The sequence below is a fragment of the Triturus cristatus genome, chromosome 4_1, assembly GCF_964204655.1.
Source record: "Triturus cristatus chromosome 4_1, aTriCri1.1, whole genome shotgun sequence".
NCBI classification, from domain to species: domain Eukaryota; kingdom Metazoa; phylum Chordata; class Amphibia; order Caudata; family Salamandridae; genus Triturus; species Triturus cristatus.
The window spans coordinates 502,838,459-502,861,097 of record NC_140585.1 but is presented as its reverse complement, the minus strand read 5'-3'; the positions used below and the strand labels follow the sequence as shown (position 1 = coordinate 502,861,097).

Here is a 22,639-nt window from a genome sequence, read left to right as displayed (position 1 = left end):
GCTACTGAGAGAGCTATTGAGTAAGTGTAGGATGCTATCGGGTAATTTAAGACATATGTTCCGCAAGATGAACGGCGGGCAGCAGTCTTTCGGGGAGCCAGATTTTACGCGAGTGGCTAGTTCAGCCAGGGAGATGGAATCTAGAATTGGAAAGGAGGTGAAGGTCAGGGGATTGTTGAAAGAATTGTCCAGAGGTGACGATTGAGGGAGTGGAGGAATGGATTTTTTGATTGTAGAGATTTTTTCTAAGAAGAAAGTGTTCAGAGTGTCGCAGGCTTCCTGGGTGGGGGTCTGGGCTGGGAGGGTTCTGTCATCAATAGTTAGTTCGTTCAGAACTCTGAACACCTCCTTAGATTTATCGGCTGCCAAGGAGATCCTATTGGAGAAATGTTCGATTTTGGCTAAACGGATGGCTCTTTTGAAGTCTGTGCGAGCGGCCAAATAAGATTGTTTGGCTGAATCAGAGTAGTGATGTCTCCAGGTGCGTTCTAACTGGCGTGTTTTTAGTTTCCGGGCTTTGAGGTCATCGGAGAACCACCTATGAGAATTCCGGTGTTTGGTACAGGGGAATTTAGCTAGGGGGGCAAACCGATCGCTAGCCGACTCAAGCCAAAAAGTCAAATCTCGATCTAACCCGTCGATGTCGGTGGGGTCGAGAATGACTGGGCAGGAGTCGACCAGGGTAGTAAGGAAGCCCTGGGAATCGTAAGAGCTCCATTTGCGGGAAAGGCCGCCGGCCATCAGGGGAAGAGGGGTCTGACCGGTGACCGTGATGGTGGTGTCCACCAGGTGGTGGTCAGACCAGGCACACGGGAATATGTCTGGTGGGGATAACTTCAGGTTGCAGGACCAGATCTGGTCCAAAACATGTCCCCCAATATGAGTGGGTTGAGAGACATGTTGGACGAGATTCAGATTTTTAAGGGTCTCGAAAAACTCAGTAGCATGGGGACCGGCGTTAGAATCGCCGAACCAGTAATTTAGGTCCCCAAAAATAGCGAAGTGGGAGTGCAGTGTAAGAAGGGAGGACAGTTGTTCACTCATGATGGTAGGAAAAAGCGGCATAGAGTGTGGAGGACGATATAGCAAGAGAAGGGTAAGGGGACCAGTGTCCGTTTGCACATTGATGATTAGATTCTCCACCTCAGAAAGGGGGAGAGAGTAGGAAGAAATGGAGTTAAAGCGTTTGGAGATGATGGCCGCTACCCCGCCTCCAGGCCGGTCGCCAGGGCGGTCGGCGTGGAGGATGTAGTAATCGGGGGGAAGTGCTGCCAGAATATCTGGCAGGGATTCTGAAGTGAGCCACGTCTCTGTGAGGAGAAGCATATCGGGACTAGAAGTGGATAGCAAGATGAAAATGTCCTCAGAATGCTTTACTAGCGAGCGGGTATTCAGATATGTTACCCGGATGGACGTGGTGTTCCTGGTCGGCATGATTGGGGGAGGACGACCGTCGATGGGGGGTAGGTCGGAGCGCATGAGGCCAGCAGAGGAGATGCAACACAGAGCCGTAGGAGATGGTACAATGGCAGTGTTCTCGAGATCTCTGAGTGCCTGAGCTGAGTAACTGATGGAGTGGGCAGCGTGGCATGCCCTTAGGCCCGTCCTGGCGCTGACGGGCGCAGACGGGCTTGCCTTTGGCGCGCCGCCGGCGCGCCCGCTGCGCCCGTCCGCTGCGCGGACGTGGAAGGCACATGATTTAAGTAGAGGAGAAACAACAGGAAGGGGCGTAGCCTGTTGTAAAGGGGGCGTGGCCTGACCAGGCTTCCCCAGAATGACGTCGCGAAGTGTAGCGGCCCGCGACAGCGTTTCGATCGGCTGTGCGGGGATAGTAGTAGCGAGGATGTTGCCAGAAAGGTGAGTTAAAAAAACACAGAAACAATTTTTAGAATGCTCGTTGCTCCCGGCTTTCCGCCTCAGGAGTTCTCTCTATCTGCCAGCGCTTGGGATTTGGCGCGTTTTAAGGCGGAGGGGGCGTGGCCTGTTGTAAAGAGGGCGTGGCCTGACCAGGCTTCCCCAGAATGACGTCGCCAAGTGTAGCGGCCCGCGACAGCGTTTCGATCGGCTGTGCGGGGATAGTAGTAGCGAGGATGTTGCCAGAAAGGTGAATTAAAAAACACAGAAACAATTTTTAGAATGCTCGTTGCTCCCGGCTTTCCGCCTCAGGAGTTCTCTCTATCTGCCAGCGCTTGGGATTTGGCGCGTATTAAGGCGGAGGGGGCGTGGCCTGTTGTGAAGGGGGCGTGGCCTGACCAGGCTTCCCCAGAATGACGTCGCCAAGTGTAGCGGCCCGCGACAGCGTTTCGATCGGCTGTGCGGGGATAGTAATAGCGAGGATGTTGCCAGAAAGGTGAGTTAAAAAAACACAGAAACAATTTTTAGAATGCTCGTTGCTCCCGGCTTTCCGCCTCAGGAGTTCTCTCTGTCTGCCAGCGCTTGGGATTTGGCGCGTTTTAAGGCGGAGGGGGCGTGGCCTGTTGTAAAGAGGGCGTAGCCTGACCAGGCTTCCCCAGAATGACGTCGCCAAGTGTAGCGGCCCGCGACAGCGTTTCGATCGGCTGTGCGGGGATAGTAGTAGCGAGGATGTTGCCAGAAAGGTGAATTAAAAAACACAGAAACAATTTTTAGAATGCTCGTTGCTCCCGGCTTTCCGCCTCAGGAGTTCTCTCTATCTGCCAGCGCTTGGGATTTGGCGCGGTTTAAGGCGGAGGGGGCGTGGCCTGTTGTGAAGGGGGCGTGGCCTGACCAGGCTTCCCCAGAATGACGTCACCAAGTGTAGCAGCCCGCGACAGCGTTTCGATCGGCTGTGCGGGGATAGTAATAGCGAGGATGTTGCCAGAAAGGTGAGTTAAAAAAACACAGAAACAATTTTTAGAATGCTCGTTGCTCCCGGCTTTCCGCCTCAGGAGTTCTCTCTATCTGCCAGCGCTTGGGATTTGGCGCGTTTTAAGGCGGAGGGGGCGTGGCCTGTTGTGAAGGGGGCGTGGCCTGACCAGGCTTCCCCAGAATGACGTCGCCAAGTGTAGCGGCCCGCGACAGCGTTTCGATCGGCTGTGCGGGGATAGTAGTAGCGAGGATGTTGCCAGAAAGGTGAGTTAAAAAAACACAGAAACAATTTTTAGAATGCTCGTTGCTCCCGGCTTTCCGCCTCAGGAGTTCTCTCTATCTTTATAAACCATACTGCTTAGGTTTTGTATGGATATAAGCAATGGATATAGAAACGGGTCCCTTTCGGGTCCTGTAGTCATGTCCTTAACTTTTCAGGCAAAAGCACTCATTGATTCCTGAATATTAAGAGTAAATGTGTTAAGGTAACCATGTTGTCTGTTGTTCCTGCTTATATTTAACATGCTTTCCTTAATCTTGCATTCCTTGTAAGTGTTTGCTTTTTCCTGGATGTTGTTACTTTTATTTTTCAGGCAGCATATTACTCTTGTATAGTGCATAATATGAATTGAGTCGCATCCAGGTGTTTATAGCGGGGAACAATTGGGTTGTAGTTGAATGCAGTGTGAGTTTCTCTCAGTGGGGCAGTATGGTGTTCAGTGGGGGAGAGGATATGGCACTATGGCCAGAGCTGCTGAATTTGGAACTGGGGAATCAGGTTCATCCTTCATGAACAGTCCATCAGACCACTCTCCTGAGAGTGCACATTCCCATGCTAGTACTTAGAAGGCCCTGATAGACCTTAGAAGCCCTGGTGTCATAGCACCAGCAGCTGGGCCCGAGTGGTGGCAAGTGTGGATAAACCTTAATGGCCTGTCCACCACAATCCATACTGAAGCTCACCTCCAGTCTTGCGGGCAGGCCTATGAAGCAGCACATCCTAAAGCGACAATGACTTTGTGACTGAGGTCACAGGACCCTTGAGGCCAGTCCGCCTCACCCATTCGTACCTCCATAGGCCTTGTTTCAGCAGTAGCAGCTGCAACTCACCAGGGATCGACAATGCAGGGTTTGCACGTACACCAAACTGAGTTCGCAAACTTCACAGTCTCTGCACTTCATGCACAAGCACTTTTAACATGTGCTGCCTGCTTTGGGGCCATTGAAATTATGCAGCAATGGAGGACAAAATAATTCTGCTGTGTTGACTGATTATGCAGCAAAAAAAGGCTGCAGCGTAATGCAGTATATTTTCTGATGCTTTATTATTTTGTCAGTTTAAAACATACTAACAGTCTCTGCAACTTGTCTCATTAGTTCCAGTGTAACATAAAATGCAGTAGTGAGAAGGGTGACCAGTCAATCTTTGCAAAGAGCCCTCCACTTCGCAGCAACACAAGTCACATTTTTAGTAACTTTTGATCCGTTTGAGCTACAAACAATTTTTTAATTGAAATCGTCCGATTATGCAGCAGATGATGTATTATGTGGCAAATATGACAGAGCCATAATTATGTGGAACACATTTGCAAACTAGGATATTTTGCCATTCATGTTTGAACTGCTCTTGTGGAAAAGGGGAGGAGAAGTGCTGATGGGAAAAACAATGGCTTATGCTTCCACTTTTAAGCGTTTTTGGAACATTCTTTGATTGTAAACGTATCCCACTTTGTTGATGTATTTTAATGTCAACAACTCATATTAAACCTTTAATAAACATGTGCCTCCATAGTTGAATTAAATAATGTAATAAGCTGTAATTGTACAGTGAAATACCAAACAAATACTAAAAATTGTGGTGTTTTGTTCTTTCTGGATACACCTCTGCCTCCACCTACTGACCCAATCCGCGGGTTATTCCCACCCTCTGATACTCCCTGCCCACAGTTCCCCTACTTTTTTTCCCCCACTTCGACCAGTGATAAAAGAAAGCAAATAGATTAAAACCGTAGATTAAGCAAGTGATGAAGGTGTCTTCAGCTATGAAGAACATAAGCCCCCCACAGCACAATAGAACAGTACACAAAGATCATGCACACGAGGAAAGGCTGTAGAGAAATCATGGCATACAAAATCATTCCAGGCAGGAGTGCGAAAAAAGTACCTAAGGCAGAACATGTGAGGCTGACAAAAAATATGCAATCACCCAGTACAATAAGGTCTTAGGAAAGATTCCCTCAGAAGTTCTTAAACTGTCACCAACTTCACCCAGCATAGCCTTAGTTAACTGATCACCATTGTAAATCAAGAGTTAAGTGGAAAGCGCTATAGAATACACAAAGTATATTAAGCACCATCAACAGCCTCTCAGCTAGGAAGCAGAAATTGAATGTTCATGAGTCACAACATCTTAAGGCATTTATTTGTTAGGAGGGGTAGAGGAGAGAGGAGACAAGGAGCATAACATACAATAAATTGAGTGAGCAATATTACAACAAGCCATATTGTCAAAGCTGTAAGGTATTTTTCGAGGTTTTTCTTTTTTCTTCTGCTGCAGTCGGCAACATTTTGTAAAGTCTTTCTTAGAGAAACATGGTCACTTTTTACATTGTCACGGACTAGTAAATATATTAGAGCATAAAAACATATGGAAAAAACATGAATTTATGAATGTTTAACAAAAACATTTTTTTTATCTTTCTTAAAAATCAGGAAATATTGGAGGAAGTCATCGGCTCTCCTATTCCAGAGCCCAGACATCGCTCTAGGCTATTCCGATCTCAGTCAGAAAGCTCAGATGAAGTTACAGAGCTGGACCTGTCACATGGGAAAAAGGATGCATTTGTTTTGGAGGTATTGTAACATTATTGTTCCTTTTACTTAAAAAATGTCTGGATAAATTCAGCTGCTGACCCTTCCTACCTACCCGTTGAGTGTTGAGCTCTTTTTTGGCTACTTGGGATAGTTCGTGCTTAGGGCTTCAAAACTTTTTTCCACATGAGGTATTTATGCCAAATTTGTGTCCTTCATTTTCTAAAATTCTGGGGATTCTTAAGGTACCCAGGATTTGTCGATTCCCCTGGAGGAGACCGATAAAATAGACTAAATATTTAAAACTTTTGCGCTTTTTAGGAAAAGTTGGAAAAAAGTGTCTGAATAAGTGTTTTTCCCCCTAAAAATAGAATCAATGACCGGTTTGTTGTGCTAAAGTCACCATGTTCCCAGCTTTCAGGACCATGTAGAGCTGAATAAAAAATCTAATTTCTTTACCACAGTTTTGGCTTTTTTCAATGATGTAGTGCACTTTTCCTTTTTTTTGTGCTCTCAACCTTTTTCCAGTTAGTGGTGAAAACCAGTCTGAAACACATGGGTGATCCAGGAAAGCTATTGATTTCTGAAAAGTAGACAACATTCTAAATTCAGCAAGGGGTCAAATGTGTGATCCCTCAAGGTTTTACCATAGAAGCGGACTGTTGAAATAAAAAAAATATTGAGAATGAGAAGGAAAAAACTGCCAATTTGTAACAACAGTTTCATCTGTCACGATGGCTGATTTACAAAAGCAGTATACCATGGATTTTGGAACTTAGCTCAGCAGGCAACTCTGGAAACCTAGGAAACGTACACATTTCTGAAAACGATACACCTGGGGAAATCCAGAGTGGGATGATTTGCGTGGCGCTCACAAGGTTGTTGACCCATAATCCCTTGCAAAAATCAAACTTTTTCCTCGCATCTCAGTGTTGGAAAGTTCTGAAGTTTGTGGAGAGCCACAAACCTCTTTCCACCCAGCATTCCCCAAAGACATTCAGTACAAATGGGACCTCTCTTGGGTGGGTAAGCCCAGTGCCAGCGATAGGAAATAATCCAAAATGCAGCATGGATAAATCCCATTTTTCACTCAAAATTGACAGTTTTTTTGCAAACTGGGTAGCTGTGGATTTTGAGCCCTAATTATAGAAACCTTGCATACTTGCACATTTCTGAAAACGAGATACCTGGAGGAATACAAGGTGGGGTGACTTGTGTGACTCTCATTAAAAAAACATTGCCTTATCATCCACAGGGCTTTCTGCTCCCGGGGGCAAACGCCCTGTTTACTCCTGGGGGAGGGCCAGGGAGATTGGTTTGTCCCTTTTGGGGTGGGGATGTGGCCAATGGCATAGTGCAACGCCTGTGCCCCTTTCTTTTCCCACAAATGCATAGTCTCTAGTGGGTCTCCTACCCCCTCCCCCCCTCGGGGGGCGGTTTTGGGGCAACCACCTCAATTGGGACAATCTTCCTATCTGGCCCTGGGAGGGGCGGGGGCAGAAAGGAGTTATTTTCCCTTATGGTCAGGGGTCAAACTTGATGCCAGGGTAGGCTTTCATCTACTTATGTTTGGTTTGGTGCCATTGTGAATTCCTAGGTTTCTAAGGGGTCTTTCTGTCCCCCACAGGGGCAAATTGGGTGTAACCCGCCCTTCCCCCCAGTCTACCTCTGGGGGGAGGGGCAGGAAGATTGATGTGTCCCTTTTGGAATGGGGGTGTGGCCAATGCCAGAGTGCCTGGTGGGCACAATCCCTGGTGTCTAGTGGGCTCTCTGACCCTGACCCCTCTGGGTCTGCCATCCGAAGGGGCAGAAAGACTGAAATGCCCCTTAGGGGATCGCTTCACATATGCCTGGTGGCTAGAGGGTGGATCCCTACTTGGGGCTTGCTCTCCTGTGGCGATCCCTAAACAAGGGCCATTCCAACCCTCCCCAGTGTTTGCCAAAGGCCGACAGACGCTCTGGAGAGGGAGTAATTCATAACAATAGGTGAAGTGTTTTGGCATAGGAAGGCACCAAGAGAGAAAACCATACAAGCTCATGTAAATAAATATTTCTAGCATGTGTGGCTGTAGGTACAATGCTCTGCATATTTCTACCATCTAGAGTTGGGCTCAGACAATCGAAACTTGTTTTTCTTCTAAGAAGCCTTTAGAATCACAAGGACTTGGTGATGTCTCCTCTGGTCGTGTACGCTCATGGGCACCTACTCCATTGTTAGATTGTTTTTCATACAACAGGTGAGAGTAGCTCTGAAGTAGTGAATAGAGTAGTGGCATGCATGTAGGAAAGAGAACTGTGAAGGTAAAGATATCTTTAACAAACATGGACTTCTACGCAGGAGGGTCAGCGTATGTGAATCTACAGCACTACACGAAACAAACAGATGCTGACAGAGTAAGTAGCATATTTCATTCGTAGCATTTGTGGCTGTAGCTGCACATGCTCTGCATCAACTAGAAAGCAGCACCCCGTAAGCGGTGGCTAGCCAGTGGATGGTGCAGAGGTCTGAAACAGAGTCCTGAGGACTGTTTGACCAACTCTGGCTTGCTGCCTTGCAGGAATATCTACACAGATGTTTGGAATGGACCATTTGTCAGCTTCACAGATGTCTATCGGTATGTTCCCAAGAAAAGCCATAGTTGCACCCTGCTTGAGGTGGAGTATGGCCAGGGTCCGGAAGGCAGCTTTGATGTAAGTGGTTTGGATGCATTTAGCAATTAATCTGACAATCCCTGGGAATTGGGATGATCTTTATGAGACTGTGAGAAGGTATCAACAATGTTTCTGTCTTGTGAGAGAACTTGGTTTTATCTATATAATACATGAGTGCACGCTTGACATCAAGTGTGTGCAGTGCTCTCTCAGCTACCAAGTCGGGTCACAAAAAAAGACTGGAACCTTGATTATTTGGTTGAGGTGGAATAGTGAGACCCACCTTAAGTCGAAATTTAGAATTGATTCTAAGCACCACACTGTCATTGTGAACCTGGAGAAAAGGTTCCTGCAGTGTGAGGGCCTAAAGTTTACTGACATGTCTAAGGGAAGTTATAGCTGCAAGGAGGGTAACTTTCCAAGACAGGAACTGCATAGGACACAAATGTAGTGGCTCGAAAAGGGGCCCCATTATTTTGATGAGGACAATATTGCGATTCCTGAATGGTGCTGGATGTACCATTGGTAGGATAACACATTTAAAGTCTTCCATAAAAGCTTTACTGACAGGGATTTTGTCCTGTTCTGCATACATGCAGTAATAGCGGACTGGTTGTAGCTAAATTGATGTATAGGCCAACCCTGAGCTTTGTAGAAACAGGAGGTAACAGATAATGTCCTGTATGGTAGGCATAGGAAGGTTTATATGGTTTGGAATACAGATGTAGACAAACCACTTCCACCTAGCTGCATAGCAGGTGTGTGTAGTGGGCCTAAGGGCTTCCCTGAGCATATCCATGCACACTTGAAGTAGGCGAAGATAACCATACTCCAGGACCTCAGGAGCCAAATCTCCGGGTTGAGCTCCCTTGGGTCTGGGAGTTTGAATGCCACAGTTTTGTGTGAGAAGGTCCGCTACTTGGGAAGCTTCTCATGAGTGGCAATAGACATCTCTAGAAGGGTTGAGAGCCATGGTTGTCTGGCCAACGTTGGAGCGACCAGGGCGAGGGATATTTGACTCCCCTTCCTATGCACGTACAGTAGAGGTGGGAGAGGAGGAAAAGTGTATGCAAAGATACCAGTTATTTCACAGAGCATTGCCCATGGTCTGAGGATGTGGAAACCTGGTGGCGAAGTCTGAACATTTTGTATTTTTGGAAACATTAAGAAAAGGCTTATGTTTGGAGTACCCCATCTTTGACAATAAAGGAGTAGGACTTGTGGGTGAAGTTCCCATTCGTGGACTTGTTGCAGCATCCTGCAGGGCAAGACTGCACAGTCATTATCCAGTCTCAGAAGACACTCTGCTAGGAGATGTACTTGGTGATCGGTGGCCCAGTGCCAGATTTGTTGTGCTAAGGCTGACAGCTGAGGGAAGTGTGTTCCTCCCTGCTCTGGAGATGAAACAAGACATTAATGGTTGTACACACCAAAACCATCTGGCTGCAAATATCTCAAGGGCTTTGAGGGCTAGGTGAATAGCTAAAAGTTCCAAGTAGTTTAAGTGAAGACTTGTTAATTAGGTTGCTTCCTACCCTGGACTGTCATGTCGTTGAGATGTGCTTCTCAACCAGCAAGAGTTGCGTCCGTGGTGATGGTCACTTGCTCAACTGCTGCTCTGCAACAAACTGTTGCAGTTCCTCCACTGTGGAGAGCGATGGGCGATGGCCCCTATCAGCACCAAATCAGCGGACAGGTAGCCCAGCAATGACTTTCTTGGGCTATTGCCGGGCAACTTCACACGGCATTATTGTGCAGGCATTTTAACTCTTTTTTTTTTTTTAACATCTTTTATATGTTTTAAATGCTTACTGGGGACAACACTGCAAGGAATTATAGGACTTTTAACTTCAGCGCATTTCTATCTGATTCCCAGATATTTAAATATATTGTATTTGAATACATCTTTTTGAGGTGACTGTGTGGGGATAATCTATTTGCAGAGCTCTTCATTATAGGAGGCTGGCTCAGTATATAGTGTTCACCTATGGGGAGGCACTGTGCACTAAGTGTAGGCAACCCTTAGTGATAGTATTTAGGTCCCTGAAAACCAAAGCTCTCAAGGGCTATCTGTGGAGAGCAACTAAGGCTTATTCAGGAGGGTGTAAAGCGGGTGCATGTACCACTATAGTCAGTCAGCAAGCTTACACATAAGAACCCCACCAGATGAGTATAAAAATACTTTTTATTTATGAGCACACACTAGAGACCAACTTGGTATATCTGCTAGCCAGAGATATCAATTACACATAATAAATACTTCAGAAACAGATAAATAGCATAGGAAAATACATGGGCCCCTCACGGGGGGAGGGCAAACCATATACTAAAATAGTGGAATGTGAAATGGTTACCAAAAGGGACTAAGACCCAAGGATGGAGGCCCCAGTGGAAGCACAGAACCACCCAAGGTGAGTAGCCAGGGACCCCAAGGCGCCTAGGTGCAGAGTGGCTACACCGGGTCAGATGTCCATAGAATAACATTGGGTAAGTCGGGGTTAGATATGTATGGTTCTAGGACCCTTCCAAAGGAACCACTTGGATCAAGGAAGGTTGGAGTCACCCCACCGGGTATACCCAGAAAACCCAAATACTTACACCAGGAAGCCAGCGTGCATAGGGGTGAAGTGGTGTCGGAACCCTTCGTTGACGCTAATGGAGGATCGTGGAGGATCAGCAGCTGCAGAGTCTCGTGGGGCCAGGATGTGGAATCCATGACGAGAAGAACCTGAAAGCTGAGGGGAGAGAGTTCAAACCACCCGGAGGTGAGCAGGAGGCACAGGATCACATTACCAGCCCTTGTTGGTTCTTGCTGTAGCACAGTGAGGTTGAAGCAGCAGCTGTGGCGACCAGGCAATGATGCAGGAGCTGTCAACGAGTTGTCCCATGCCGGTCGACGAATGCAGGAAGGTCAGTGGCTGGCTGGACCACCAACAAGCCATGGCAAATGCCAACAATGGTTTGCAGGAGAAGATGCCGTGTTGCAGTCCAGCGAGGTCTGTGGTGCTAACCCAGCAAGGATAAGTCAGAGACGGCCCTATGCACGCAGGGGAGCCAGCAGGAATTGAGCACCCTCCAGGGGCCTCAGGAAACCTCAACAGCATATAGGAGATGAAGGTCCACTATGCAGAGGATGCAGGCAGGACGTAGTTCTTGGAGCTGTGCAATGCTGGAGGCTGGGGCTTCTTGGAGCTTGAAGAACTTTCATGGAGAGAGCCAACAAGCCTTGGTAACGGCAAACAGATGCGGTGCACAGGGAGGTGGTTCACGTTCGCTGGAAAGGGATAACAGTTGTTCAAGTTGCAGAGAAGACTCTTCAGGCCTCTGAAAAACCAACAAACCACCTCCTGTGTTGCAAAGCCGGGCAGTGTTCATGAGACAACAGCATCAGCAAATGTATAGGTGCCTGCGGATGCAAGGAAGTAGCTCCTTCACTCCAAGGGAGATTCCTTCTTGCATGGATGCAGGCTAAGTCCTTGGTGACTCAGAGGATACATGACCATGGAGTTACAGAACATGAAACACGGGGACGAGGTGCAGCAGGAATCTTCTAACCGGGAATAGTCCTGGCTTGAAGAACAGCAGAGTTCCAGTGTCCACCAGCAGAAGAGTCTTTTAACAGTCTTCAGATGACAGGCCGTCGGATCTTGAATCTAAGGACCTACTCTCAGGCCTCTTCTATGAGGTCCCACCTATCCTGGGGGGCAAAGGGGGTCAGGGATGCTACTCAGCTGGCTTAGCCAGTCAGATGCTCCCAGGGGCCAAGATTCAACACGGCGCAATCAAGTGGGCACCTGGAGGATCTCTGGGCAGCTCCCTAGGGAGGAGCTGGAAGGGTTTGACACTCCCCTGTTATTTGTAGCTTCACGCCAGAGTGGGAGCCAAGGGCTCCTGAACTGGGCAAAACAGGCTTATGCAAGGAAGGCACCAAATGTGCCCTTCAATGCAGTCTGGTGACACTCGACGCGCCTCCACCCTACCTAATTCTAAAGGAGAGGTGGTCACACCTCTCCTTTGCAGAAAATCCTTTGTACAGCTTCCCCTGCCTGAGTTAAGCGCATCAGGAGGGGGCAGAACACTGTCTAGGGTCGGCAGCAGTGCGGGCTAGCAGGCAGACACTGTATAGCTACACTGGTAGGTATTGGGGGGGGGGGTCCTCTAAGAAGCCCCCAAGTACATGGTATCATGCAACTAACACTGGATTCGGTGTAGTGGCATGATTCCAAGATGTTTGTTACCAGACATGACCAGGTTTGGAGCAGCCATTTTATAGTTAGACATCTCGATTTGCCATCTTGACTTACTATATACCTTATAATAGCTGCCCCACACTTACAAAGCCCAGAGAATGGTGTCTGTGATTTGTAGGGGCACCTCTGCTTGTGCAGGGGTACCCAAACACTTAGAACCATGCACCCTGCCCTTGGACTGACGGCTCTGCCTTAGGAGTGTCTTATAGGTTAAAAGTGCAGTGACTGAGATATAAGGGAAACCTTATATCTAGATTGAAGTTTGCCAGCACCATTTCACGCAGACTGCAATTGCAACTCTGCGGACACAGTTTGCATGGATTCCCATTGGTGGCAAAATACATGCTGCAGCCCATGGGAGACCCCTGGTGTACCAATGTCCTGGTTACCTAAGTACCATATACTAGGGACTTACAGTGTACCCCAGCATGCCAATTGTGGGGTGTACAACGTATTTACCATAGACTTTAGAGGAGAGAGCACTGCACTAAAGACAAAACACACTGACACCAGGCAAAAAGTATGGGTATCTATGCCAAAAAGATCCTACTTGACTACACTCATATACTGCACGCAGCACTTTATTGCAGGGCTTACCTGCTCCTTCTTACGCTTCCCGCTCCAGCTCCCTGATCTGCCACGGGTTCCCCAGTTGAGTAGAGGGAGCTGGAACGCATACTTGCTGACCTTGGTGTGCCCTGACGGATGCCATTTTAGACAGCTTGTGGCACAGCTGAGCAGCATTTTGATGTTGGAACTGATTGAAAGAGAAGTATGGCGCTGACGCGCAGCTGACAGGTAGCCCAGCTGTGATTTTCTTGGGGCTATCGCTAGGCAACTTCACACAGCATTATTGTGCGGGGTTTTAGCTCTGTTTTTAACATTTTTTCCAAGTTTTAATTACCTACTTGGGCCAACACTGGAAGTTAATCTAGGGCCTTTAACTTGGGGGCGTTTCTACCTGATTCCCAGATATTTAAATATATTGCATCTTATTGGGGTTGCTTCGTTTGGGGGTAATCTATTTGCAGAGCTCCTCACATTCTGCACGCAGCACTTTATTGTACAGCTTACCTGCTCCTTCTTTTGCTTCCTTCTTGTAGGAAGCTGACTTAGTATATGATATTGCCACTAGGTGATAATACCGTGCACAGTATCCAGGGGTTCCCTAAATGTATACAGGGCTCAATGTAAAACCCACAGTGCTCTATTAGTGGTAGTGTGGGCGAGCAGCCTTAGGCCTAACACAGAGGAGTGCAAGACATTTATTGCATTGATCAATAATGAACACACAACTCCGAAAGGAGGTCCACACCAATTTTAGAAAAATACACTTTGTATTTTATTTTAAGACCAAGATCCTCGCAATGAGGTAAATACGTTTTTCAAGAAAAATACTTTTTAATTCAAAATTTACAGAACAGTTCAATGTTATCCTATGGGGAAAACAATATCACAGTTAAATTGGTAAGTATCACACTTACAGTTCCAGTCTTTGGGACCAGAGGTCAGCAAGGGGCAAGGGTCAGGTGAGCACCAAAACTGCAATCTGTAAACCACTGTTTACAGACAACCAACTACCTCCAGACACTTAAGCTCTGTTATATAGCTAATTCCCTACTACAGACAACCTTTAGCCTGCATCACACCCTTCACAGTTAGCGAACCTCTCGTGAGATATGAAGCTGACGTGAGTGGAAAAATGGGCATTGCAAATCGTGTTTACGCTAAACCATTTATATTTCTAACATGTTATTTCTGTTTATTCTGCATCTTCTTTGTATCAGCTTTACAATCCTCACCTGTGTTTCTCTTTCTTCTTGTTATGTCCTTTCCCCTTGCTATAAAAGATGTGAACAACCAAAAATGAGGCACAATGCTAAATTTTATAGTAAGCACTTCATTCCAAAGAACTGATCTCCACAGGTTTGGCCCATAGTCATTGTAGTTGAGTTGTTACTTTATGGAATCCTTTTTTTACCTATATATCATCATCCCTGGGAACCAGATTATCAGATATCCATCCTTCTTTCTATTGGCATGAAGCCATTTAGCCGAGTGTCCTTTGGCCAGATATTCCCTCCTTGGTGTTTGTGCCCAGCTTTTTGCACCCAATCTGATAGAGACTTCTAGCCGCAGACTCCTTACTTTAGATGGGTCCCCAGGCGTCAGACTGGATCCGGAAACCTTTTCAAGCAGTACCCCTGCGTGCCGGTAGGTGGCGTCCATTGGCTCTGCATGGTGTCGTCAGCATAGTCCACGCCGGAAGTGACATGCGTAGAGCCTATAATGGCAGAGTGCAGATCCGGAGAGAGCCACCCCTTAGTCTTTTTCGACTATCTGTTTTACGACTCTTTGTTGAATCTTTTTTGAGATTTTATACTGGTATAGCAGTTATGTCCTCTAAGAAGGCCAGCTTCAAGCCCTGTGGCGCCTGTCTCAGACAAATGTTGATTACGAACCTGCATCTTGTGTGACTTTGGTGCCTTGAGCGCGACCATGACCTGAAGGCCTGCTGTGACTGCCGTGCCATGTACCTAAAGGCTTAAAGCGAGCACTCTCTCGAGCTCCTCTTAGGGAAAAATGGGTGACCCAATAAACCCTTGGAGGCTTGGGTAAATAGAGCTTAATATAGGGTACAAATGCCTACAAGGGATTTTTTTTAAAGGAAATATTTAGATGGTCCAAAACAAATTATGCGAACCCAAGCAATTGGCCTTTTACAAATGAATTGCATAATTAATCAAAATAATTCCTAAAGAATCAATCCAAATAAGGAAAAGGGCAAACAATACAAATACAAAAAACAAATACAGAAAGGGTGTATATTTTATAAATAGAAATGTATGTGAAAATGTTAACATAAGAGGGTACAAAAAACATTTCACATGTACAAAAGTAACTGAGATGGATAATATTTTTACAGAAATCTTATCTCATGGACACTTTTACAAAAAAACATTTCTTACAGTAAACAAAAGGAAACCGTCATTAAATATATAAGGAGCAGTTCCTACCTATAAATATGGACAAAAATGGCTTGGCAGTGTCGAAGTTTCGGTCTTATCTGGTGTTGTCATCTACAAGACCATCTTCAGGACAGAGCATTCAGATGTGAACTGAAGATTTGAACATAAGCTTTCTGTTCCAGATGAACAATAATAAAGACGACTCCGTTTCTGATGGGAGAATAATTATTTTCAAATATTGGATAAATATTTCTCTCCATGTGTTCCCATACCTGCGTGTCACGCAGTTTGGTGCTTACTCTCCCTCCATGTTAAAGAACAGTAGATGTTTCAGTACCCAGGCTAATGTGCTGCATAGCTAAATACATATAAGGTCCCAAAGGCAAGACCGATTGCATTGCAAATGCTTGTTTAAGTCTAGATTTGCTCCCTACTAATTGATGATTTGTGATAGAGAGAGTGAAAACTTGTCCACATTGATGTGAAGGCCAGCTATTGTTTAATAAAGAGGTTTGTAGTTCTCAGATCTTCAGTTTTTTTAATTTTTAGTTTGTTATGAAGCTGACCAGTCATCACAGACATGCATTTTGTAAATGCTTGAAGACCTGAATTCAGAATGAACTGAAGTACTGTGTAATAATGGTGTTTTTTGCCAATCAGAAGCTATTGTGGGCGTTTTGTATCTTGTTAAGATTGGAAGTTAAAGAGTGCGTCTTGCAGAATTTATTGCACTTTTGCAGTCATGTTGATGATGGCTGGGAAATATTTGGTTAATGGTTAACAATTCCAAACTTCTCTTTATAACCCATATGTTTGCTATCCTGGATGGGCCATTGTGCCCTTTTTGGGGCCTGTTTCCTCACCAGGTAGTAGCATGTGTAAACTCTCTTTGTTTTGTTGATGTTTCTTAACATTGCTCAGTTCTTTAGCAGACTACCTGTTTCCTAAGCCACCTGACACTGGTGTAACGGTATTGCTAACCTTGATGAAATGTGCGTAGGGAAGATGCATACTATCCTACATCCCTCTATCCTGGGTTGAACTACGTTAGGGAGGGAAATGTTTTCTTATGTTCCCTCCCAGTAAGGCACTGAGCATTGGGTGCAGGGTGGCACTTAAGCGTTTGAAAAAATGCAGGGCATTACATGACGAAGTTGACTATTCGTGTGTTCTCTCCCTTTGTTAAATGTCTGTCGCTGGAATGTGGATTTTGTCAGCTGCTTGATCTCTCCTCTTAAGATTGCTTTTCATGATGTTTCCGGCTTTCTCTTCTTTCATTAGTGCTTTTCTTGTGGTGCATGGAGGATTCATCTGTCCTAGACATTTGTTTTCTGCTTCTCTCTACTAGTGCTGCGGTAGTTTTGGCTGTGTAACCAGCCTGCTAGAGACATTCAAAGGTGATTGCCTCTCCACTGCAGTGTCTGATGTCAAATTGTGGGAGAGGATTATGATTGCCATCTTCTCAGGCTGGGATTGTCACTGTCTCATCAGCTGAGGAGAGATAGGCATGATCCTTTGTCATATCTTGTGATTTGATGTCGGCTAAGTTGGTGTAGAGTCTTTTCAATGTTAGAATGTAAGGCTTGTTGCTAGGGTAGAATGTTGATCTTTGAAGTGGGGGGAGTTGGTACTGCAAAGCTGGAAGAGCAAGCTGGAGGTACATGTCCTATGTACTACAAATAAAGATTGACATCACCAATACTGTGTTGGAGAGGATCTTTACATTGGCGACGATGAACTTAATCTGCGCAGGGGGCAGACTTCAAGTACCTCAACCTCTGGATTAATTACCAAATTTCTGGTACACATTGAAAAGGACCCACCGTTTCAAAAGAAGAAATTGTACTTTCTTGGATGAATTATCACCATACTGAAGTCAGGGTATGTACTTTGTATGTGATTCAATCCAACAATTCTTCTCACTTCTATTAATGGCTCTTTCAGCATCGACGATATTTGATTTCTCAAGCAACTGAATTGTGCTACGTGACAATTCATTACTCTACATTTACTCTATTTTGCGAAGGCTTGAATTTACACAATTTGTTTGATTCCGACGTCAATTCACTAACTATAACTACCGATTGAATGCACGCTGTTGTTTGGGGATTAACTTTTCTTCGCGGGTGTAAAGAAACTGGAAAGTTATATTTCGTGTCATCGCGCATTGATCTTACATGAATGCAAGCGAACAAGAAAGACTAGAGTGAATTTAATATCAAACGCGCAATTCATGGATTGACCACACGTTGAATTTTCATGAGTGCAAGTAACGGAAAAGATTAGACTTAATTTAACACCAAATATGCAATTCATGTGTTGACTACAATATTCTACATTGATATTTGTCAACAGATTGTGGGCATAAATAATTACCTGACAATTTACTGACCATAAATCTTTCATCGCCGAATGCATTCTTTAACTTCATACTTGCATTCCAATCCTGTCACGAGACGCATGCGCACTAACAACGCGTGAAACACTTCCTGAGTTACGTGCCCAATCAACTTAAGAAAGAGACGCGCGACGCACAACCACGCATGCGTGGCGGCCATCTTAGATGATTGGGGAATCATCCACCTAGCGTTTTCTACTTCCTGGAAGAGATTTTCGATCTCACATTCTTCGTTTTCTACAAGGAGTTTCAACAAGACTTTGCAGCGGATGGACTGGCAAGCCCAAAATACAAACAGTAATTTATTATTTTAACTTATTGTTTTAGTAACATTTTTCTTTTCCTCCACAGGTGAAATTTCAATTGTATTGCATCTTACATATATTAATTGTACTCACTTGTAATTTCCTCAATTTTATGATGACGGATCAAGGGTTAACAGTGCCTCCTTCTTTTCTTCCCACTCCGGGCGATCTTTCTATTCCTTGGAAGGAATGGAAAAAACTATGTTTAACATACATCTTAGCAACTGGTGCAGATAAATATGGCCCTGTACGCAAGCAGGCCATATTAATACATCACCTAGGTGTGGAAGGCCGGCGTTTATATGAGGATCTTCCTGAGATTTCCCTGGGAATGGGTGACGGGCAACCTACTAATGTATATGAAATGAGTATGCAAATGTTAGAAGTGAGGTTTATCACTAAGATGAATGTTGTGCTGGAGAGACATAAGTTTTTTTGTCGCGTACAAAAATCTGACAAAGACATAGGAACTTATGTAGCTGCATTAAGGGGACTTTCCCTAACTTGTTGTTTCGAAGGATTAGCTGATTCGCTCATACGTGACCAAATTGTCAGGTGCACTAACAATAAACGGGTACGGGAAAAGCTCCTCATCAAAGATTGTACCTTAGAAGAGGCGGTACAAATAGCGAAAGGGCTAGAGCATACCGACCTATGGATAAGAGAAATGGAGAAGTGCAGTAGTTCAATAATGCAAAAGGAGGCAATGTCAAAAGACATAGTCTCAAAAGATATAAGTTCTGAGGGATCAGAAATTCATGCTTGTGTTGATGAAACTAAAACAGTAAAAAACTTAGGAAATGTACAATCTAGACCTCCTAAGAAACCCACAGAAATTTACTGTACGGATAAGGTAACACGTTAAAAAAACATGACATCATCGACCAATACACGCAGTTTTAAATGTTATCGGTGTGGTGCTCCTGGTCATATTGCTTCAAGCACCAGGTGCATGGCCAGAGATGCCATCTGTAGAGCGTGTGGGAAAAGGGGACATCTTGCCAAAGTATGTAACTCTAAAACCCAATATGTACAAGAGATTGACGACACTTGCGAAAGCATTCATGAATTAATGCTGTGTGTGGATGCCTTATCTCTTCCTAATGAAGCAAGTTGTAATGTTGTCAATAATACTAACATTGCTATGGAAAGCACTGATAAGTTGGAAAAGCCTCATTCTATTATCAGTTTAGACATGAACGATGTGAGAATGTTAATTGACTCTGGAAGCTTGTATACATTGTTATCTAAAGACATGTATATCCAAGTATGGGGAGAGACGAGTAAATTGGAAGACTGGAATATTCCCGATATTAAAGCTGTAGGTTATGGTGGTAGAACAATAGATATATTAGGGTTTAAATGGATGTTAATAAGCTTTCCAAATGAAAAAATTTACAGACGAGTATACTTAACAAAACAGGGATCTAATTTGCTTGGTTGGCGTCATCAGAAAGATCTTGCAAATGTAATGGAAAAATTCTCCAACGTCTTCTCTGATAAATTAGGGAAGCTTGTAAACTTTTCCCACCATAAGGTAAGGAATGTTCCTCACCTAATGAGAGGGCCACTCCAAAAGGAGTTGAATAAATTGTTAGATCAAGGAATTATTGAACCTATTGAGGCTTCAGAGTGGTTGGCTCCCATAGTGGTCGCCCCCAAGGATGGAAATAAAATTTGTTTGTGTGTGGATTTGCGCGATTTGAACCGCAACATATGGGTAGATAGACAACCGCTACCTAATATTTCTGAAATGTTAACTGCTATGGGAGGAGGCAGGGTTTTCAGTGTGATAGATATGTCATCAGCTTACCATCAAATTGATCTTTGTGAGGCATCGAGGCATCTAACCTCATTTATAACACCGCTAGGAGCCTTTCGCTATTGTAGAATGCCGTTTGGCATCTGCTTCGGCAGTATTCCAAAGGGTTATGCACAAATTATTTACGGTATTAGAGAATGTTTTGTTGTGTTGGTTGTAGGGAAAAGTGGTGAACATCACGATAAGGTGCTGAACGAGGTTCTAAAACTAATGAAAAGTCATGGGCTAACAATAAAGAGAGAAAAATGTCAACTGAGGAAAAGTTCCGTAACATACTTAGGTCATGAGATATCCGAAATGGGGATCAAACCTAAGAAAAGCATTGTATTAGCGATTAGTGATGCTCCCGTCCCACTCAATAAAGAACAACTGAAATCCTTCCTGGGTTTAGCGGAGTACTGCTCCAAATTTGTGAGTGGATTTACAGAGATTGTGGAACCTTTGAGGCAATTAATGAAGAATGGTGTTGCATTTGATTGGGACAAAAGGTGTGATGAGGCTTTTAGATCAGTAAAGTACTGTATACTCCATGCTCCTACACTTGGACACTTCAATGTGAATGCAAAAACGTTCATCACTACTGACGCCAGTGCTGTTGGCATTGGAGCTGTTTTGACTCAAGTATACAATGGTGATGAAAGAATTATTGGATTCACATCCAGAAGGCTGCAAGGAGCAGAGGTATTCTATTCTGTAATCGAGAAAGAGGCCTTAGCTTGCAGTTGGGGCATTAAGCATTTTCGTTATTTTGTTTGGGGATTACCTTTCAAAGTCCGTACCGATCACAAACCCTTAATACATTTGTTCAAGGGAGGTAGAGGCTTAGAAGGGAATGTTACCCCAAGAATTTCCAGGTGGATTCTATCAGTGATTGAATATAATTTTGAAATGGAATACGTGAAAGGCTTAAGAAATGTTGTAGCTGATTGTTTGTCCAAATTGTCGGTGAATGTCAATGATGTAGATTTGGATGAAGGAGTAGACGTGATTAGGTGTAGTGATGAGCAAGCATTTGATAAAGAACAGTGGGGAACTGGTATGTTAAATGATGAGGTATTAAAAGAGGTCATGGCTTGCGTATCGGCAGGTTGGAAGGACAGTCATAGTCAGGATATTCGATTAAGAAGTTATTGGAATGTTGAAACTGAGTTAAGTGTGAGTGAAGGAAAGTTGTGGAGAAGAAATAAACTAGTACCACCAACTAGTCTCAGATGTAAGATAATGAATATAGCTCACGAGGGACATCTGGGGAGCAACATGACCAAGAGGCGTGTGCAACAGTCTTTTTGGTGACCAGGTATGGACAATGAAGTAGAGGAAGTAGTCAAAGATTGTTATGCGTGTGCCAGGAGTGACAAGACAAAAGTCGTGAGGCAACCGCCGCTAGTATGTACTGAGTTTACGAAGCGTCCATGGGAAAGGGTGGCGATTGACTTTCTAGGGCCTATTTTTAAACTAGGTTCACGTAGTAAATTCTTGATGGTTTTGGTGGACTATCACTCTAAGTGGTTTGTTGTTGAGAGTACCGATTGCATTGAAACTGAGAAAATGATTCCATTTATGGAAAGAGTGTTTATGAATGAGGGAATACCCAAGACACTTGTGTCAGACAATGAGGTTCAATTCGTTTCTAAAAGAATGCAAGAGTTCCTCTGTAAATTAGAAATCAATTATGAGAGGGTTGCGTTGTTCAGACCTCAAGCCAATGGGTTGGTGGAAAGAGTTAATCGCTTGATAATGGAAAACATCCAACTCTCTATTTCTAATGGTTTGCCATGGTCAGAAGTACTTAAAAAGCTGGTTTGGTCGTACAGAGTAACACCACATTCAGTGACAGGAGTATCTCCTTTTGTCTCTCTTAAGGGACGGGAACCGGGCATGAAGGAAGTTCCAGGTTGGCTTAAGAACAAGGAGTGTGTGTGGGTTGATCGTGATGCAGTGAAGGATGTAATTGAGGCCCGACAAAAGGCTTCTGCAAAATATTATAATACCAGGGAAGGAGTCAAGAACCATGATATAAATGCTGGAGATTGGGTTGTCACAAAACGAGGGGGTATTGTCATAAAAGGTGAAAGCAAATTTTCACAACCAATACAAGTGAAAGTGGTAAAAAGGGACATTCTCATCTTGACAGATGGTTCTGCTTGGAGCGTAGGAAATGTTTCTAAATGTAGTGCTCCTAATCTGATTATACGAGATTAATGTTCTCCTGCTATGTTTGTATTAGTTGGGTAACTATGTAGTTTTACTACCTGGCCTATTTTCTCATTGCATGATTTACTCGTTTTTTTGCATGTTTAATTATTATGATATATGTAAGGGGGGAGATGTGTAGAGTCTTTTCAATGGTTGAATGTAAGGCTTGTTGCTAGGGTAGAATGTTGATCTTTGAAGTGGGGGAGTTGGTACTGCAAAGCTGGAAGAGCAAGCTGGAGGTACATGTCCTATGTACTACAAATAAAGATTGACATCACCAATTCTGTGTTGGAGAGGATCTTTACAGTTGGCTTCTAAATTGAATCAGCATATGGAGATGTTCTCACTGACATTGATGTCCTTGAAATCAATCCTTGGTATTCTGAGATTTTCGTCACAGAGTGCCTACA

The 22,639-nt window shown here is 44.5% G+C and overlaps 1 protein-coding gene across 11 annotated transcripts in view; it reads left to right on the top strand.

The window, feature by feature from the left end:
* The window catches only part of C2CD5 (C2 calcium dependent domain containing 5), an 875,314-nt gene that overhangs the window by 531,138 nt on the left and 321,537 nt on the right, over positions 1–22,639 (top strand). For all 11 annotated transcript variants that reach the window (XM_085652749.1, XM_085652748.1, XM_085652746.1 and 8 more), the window contains one exon: positions 5,539–5,679. In XM_085652749.1, coding sequence (XP_085508875.1) covers positions 5,539–5,679 — 141 coding nt within the window. The remainder of the gene's footprint in view (positions 1–5,538; positions 5,680–22,639) is intronic.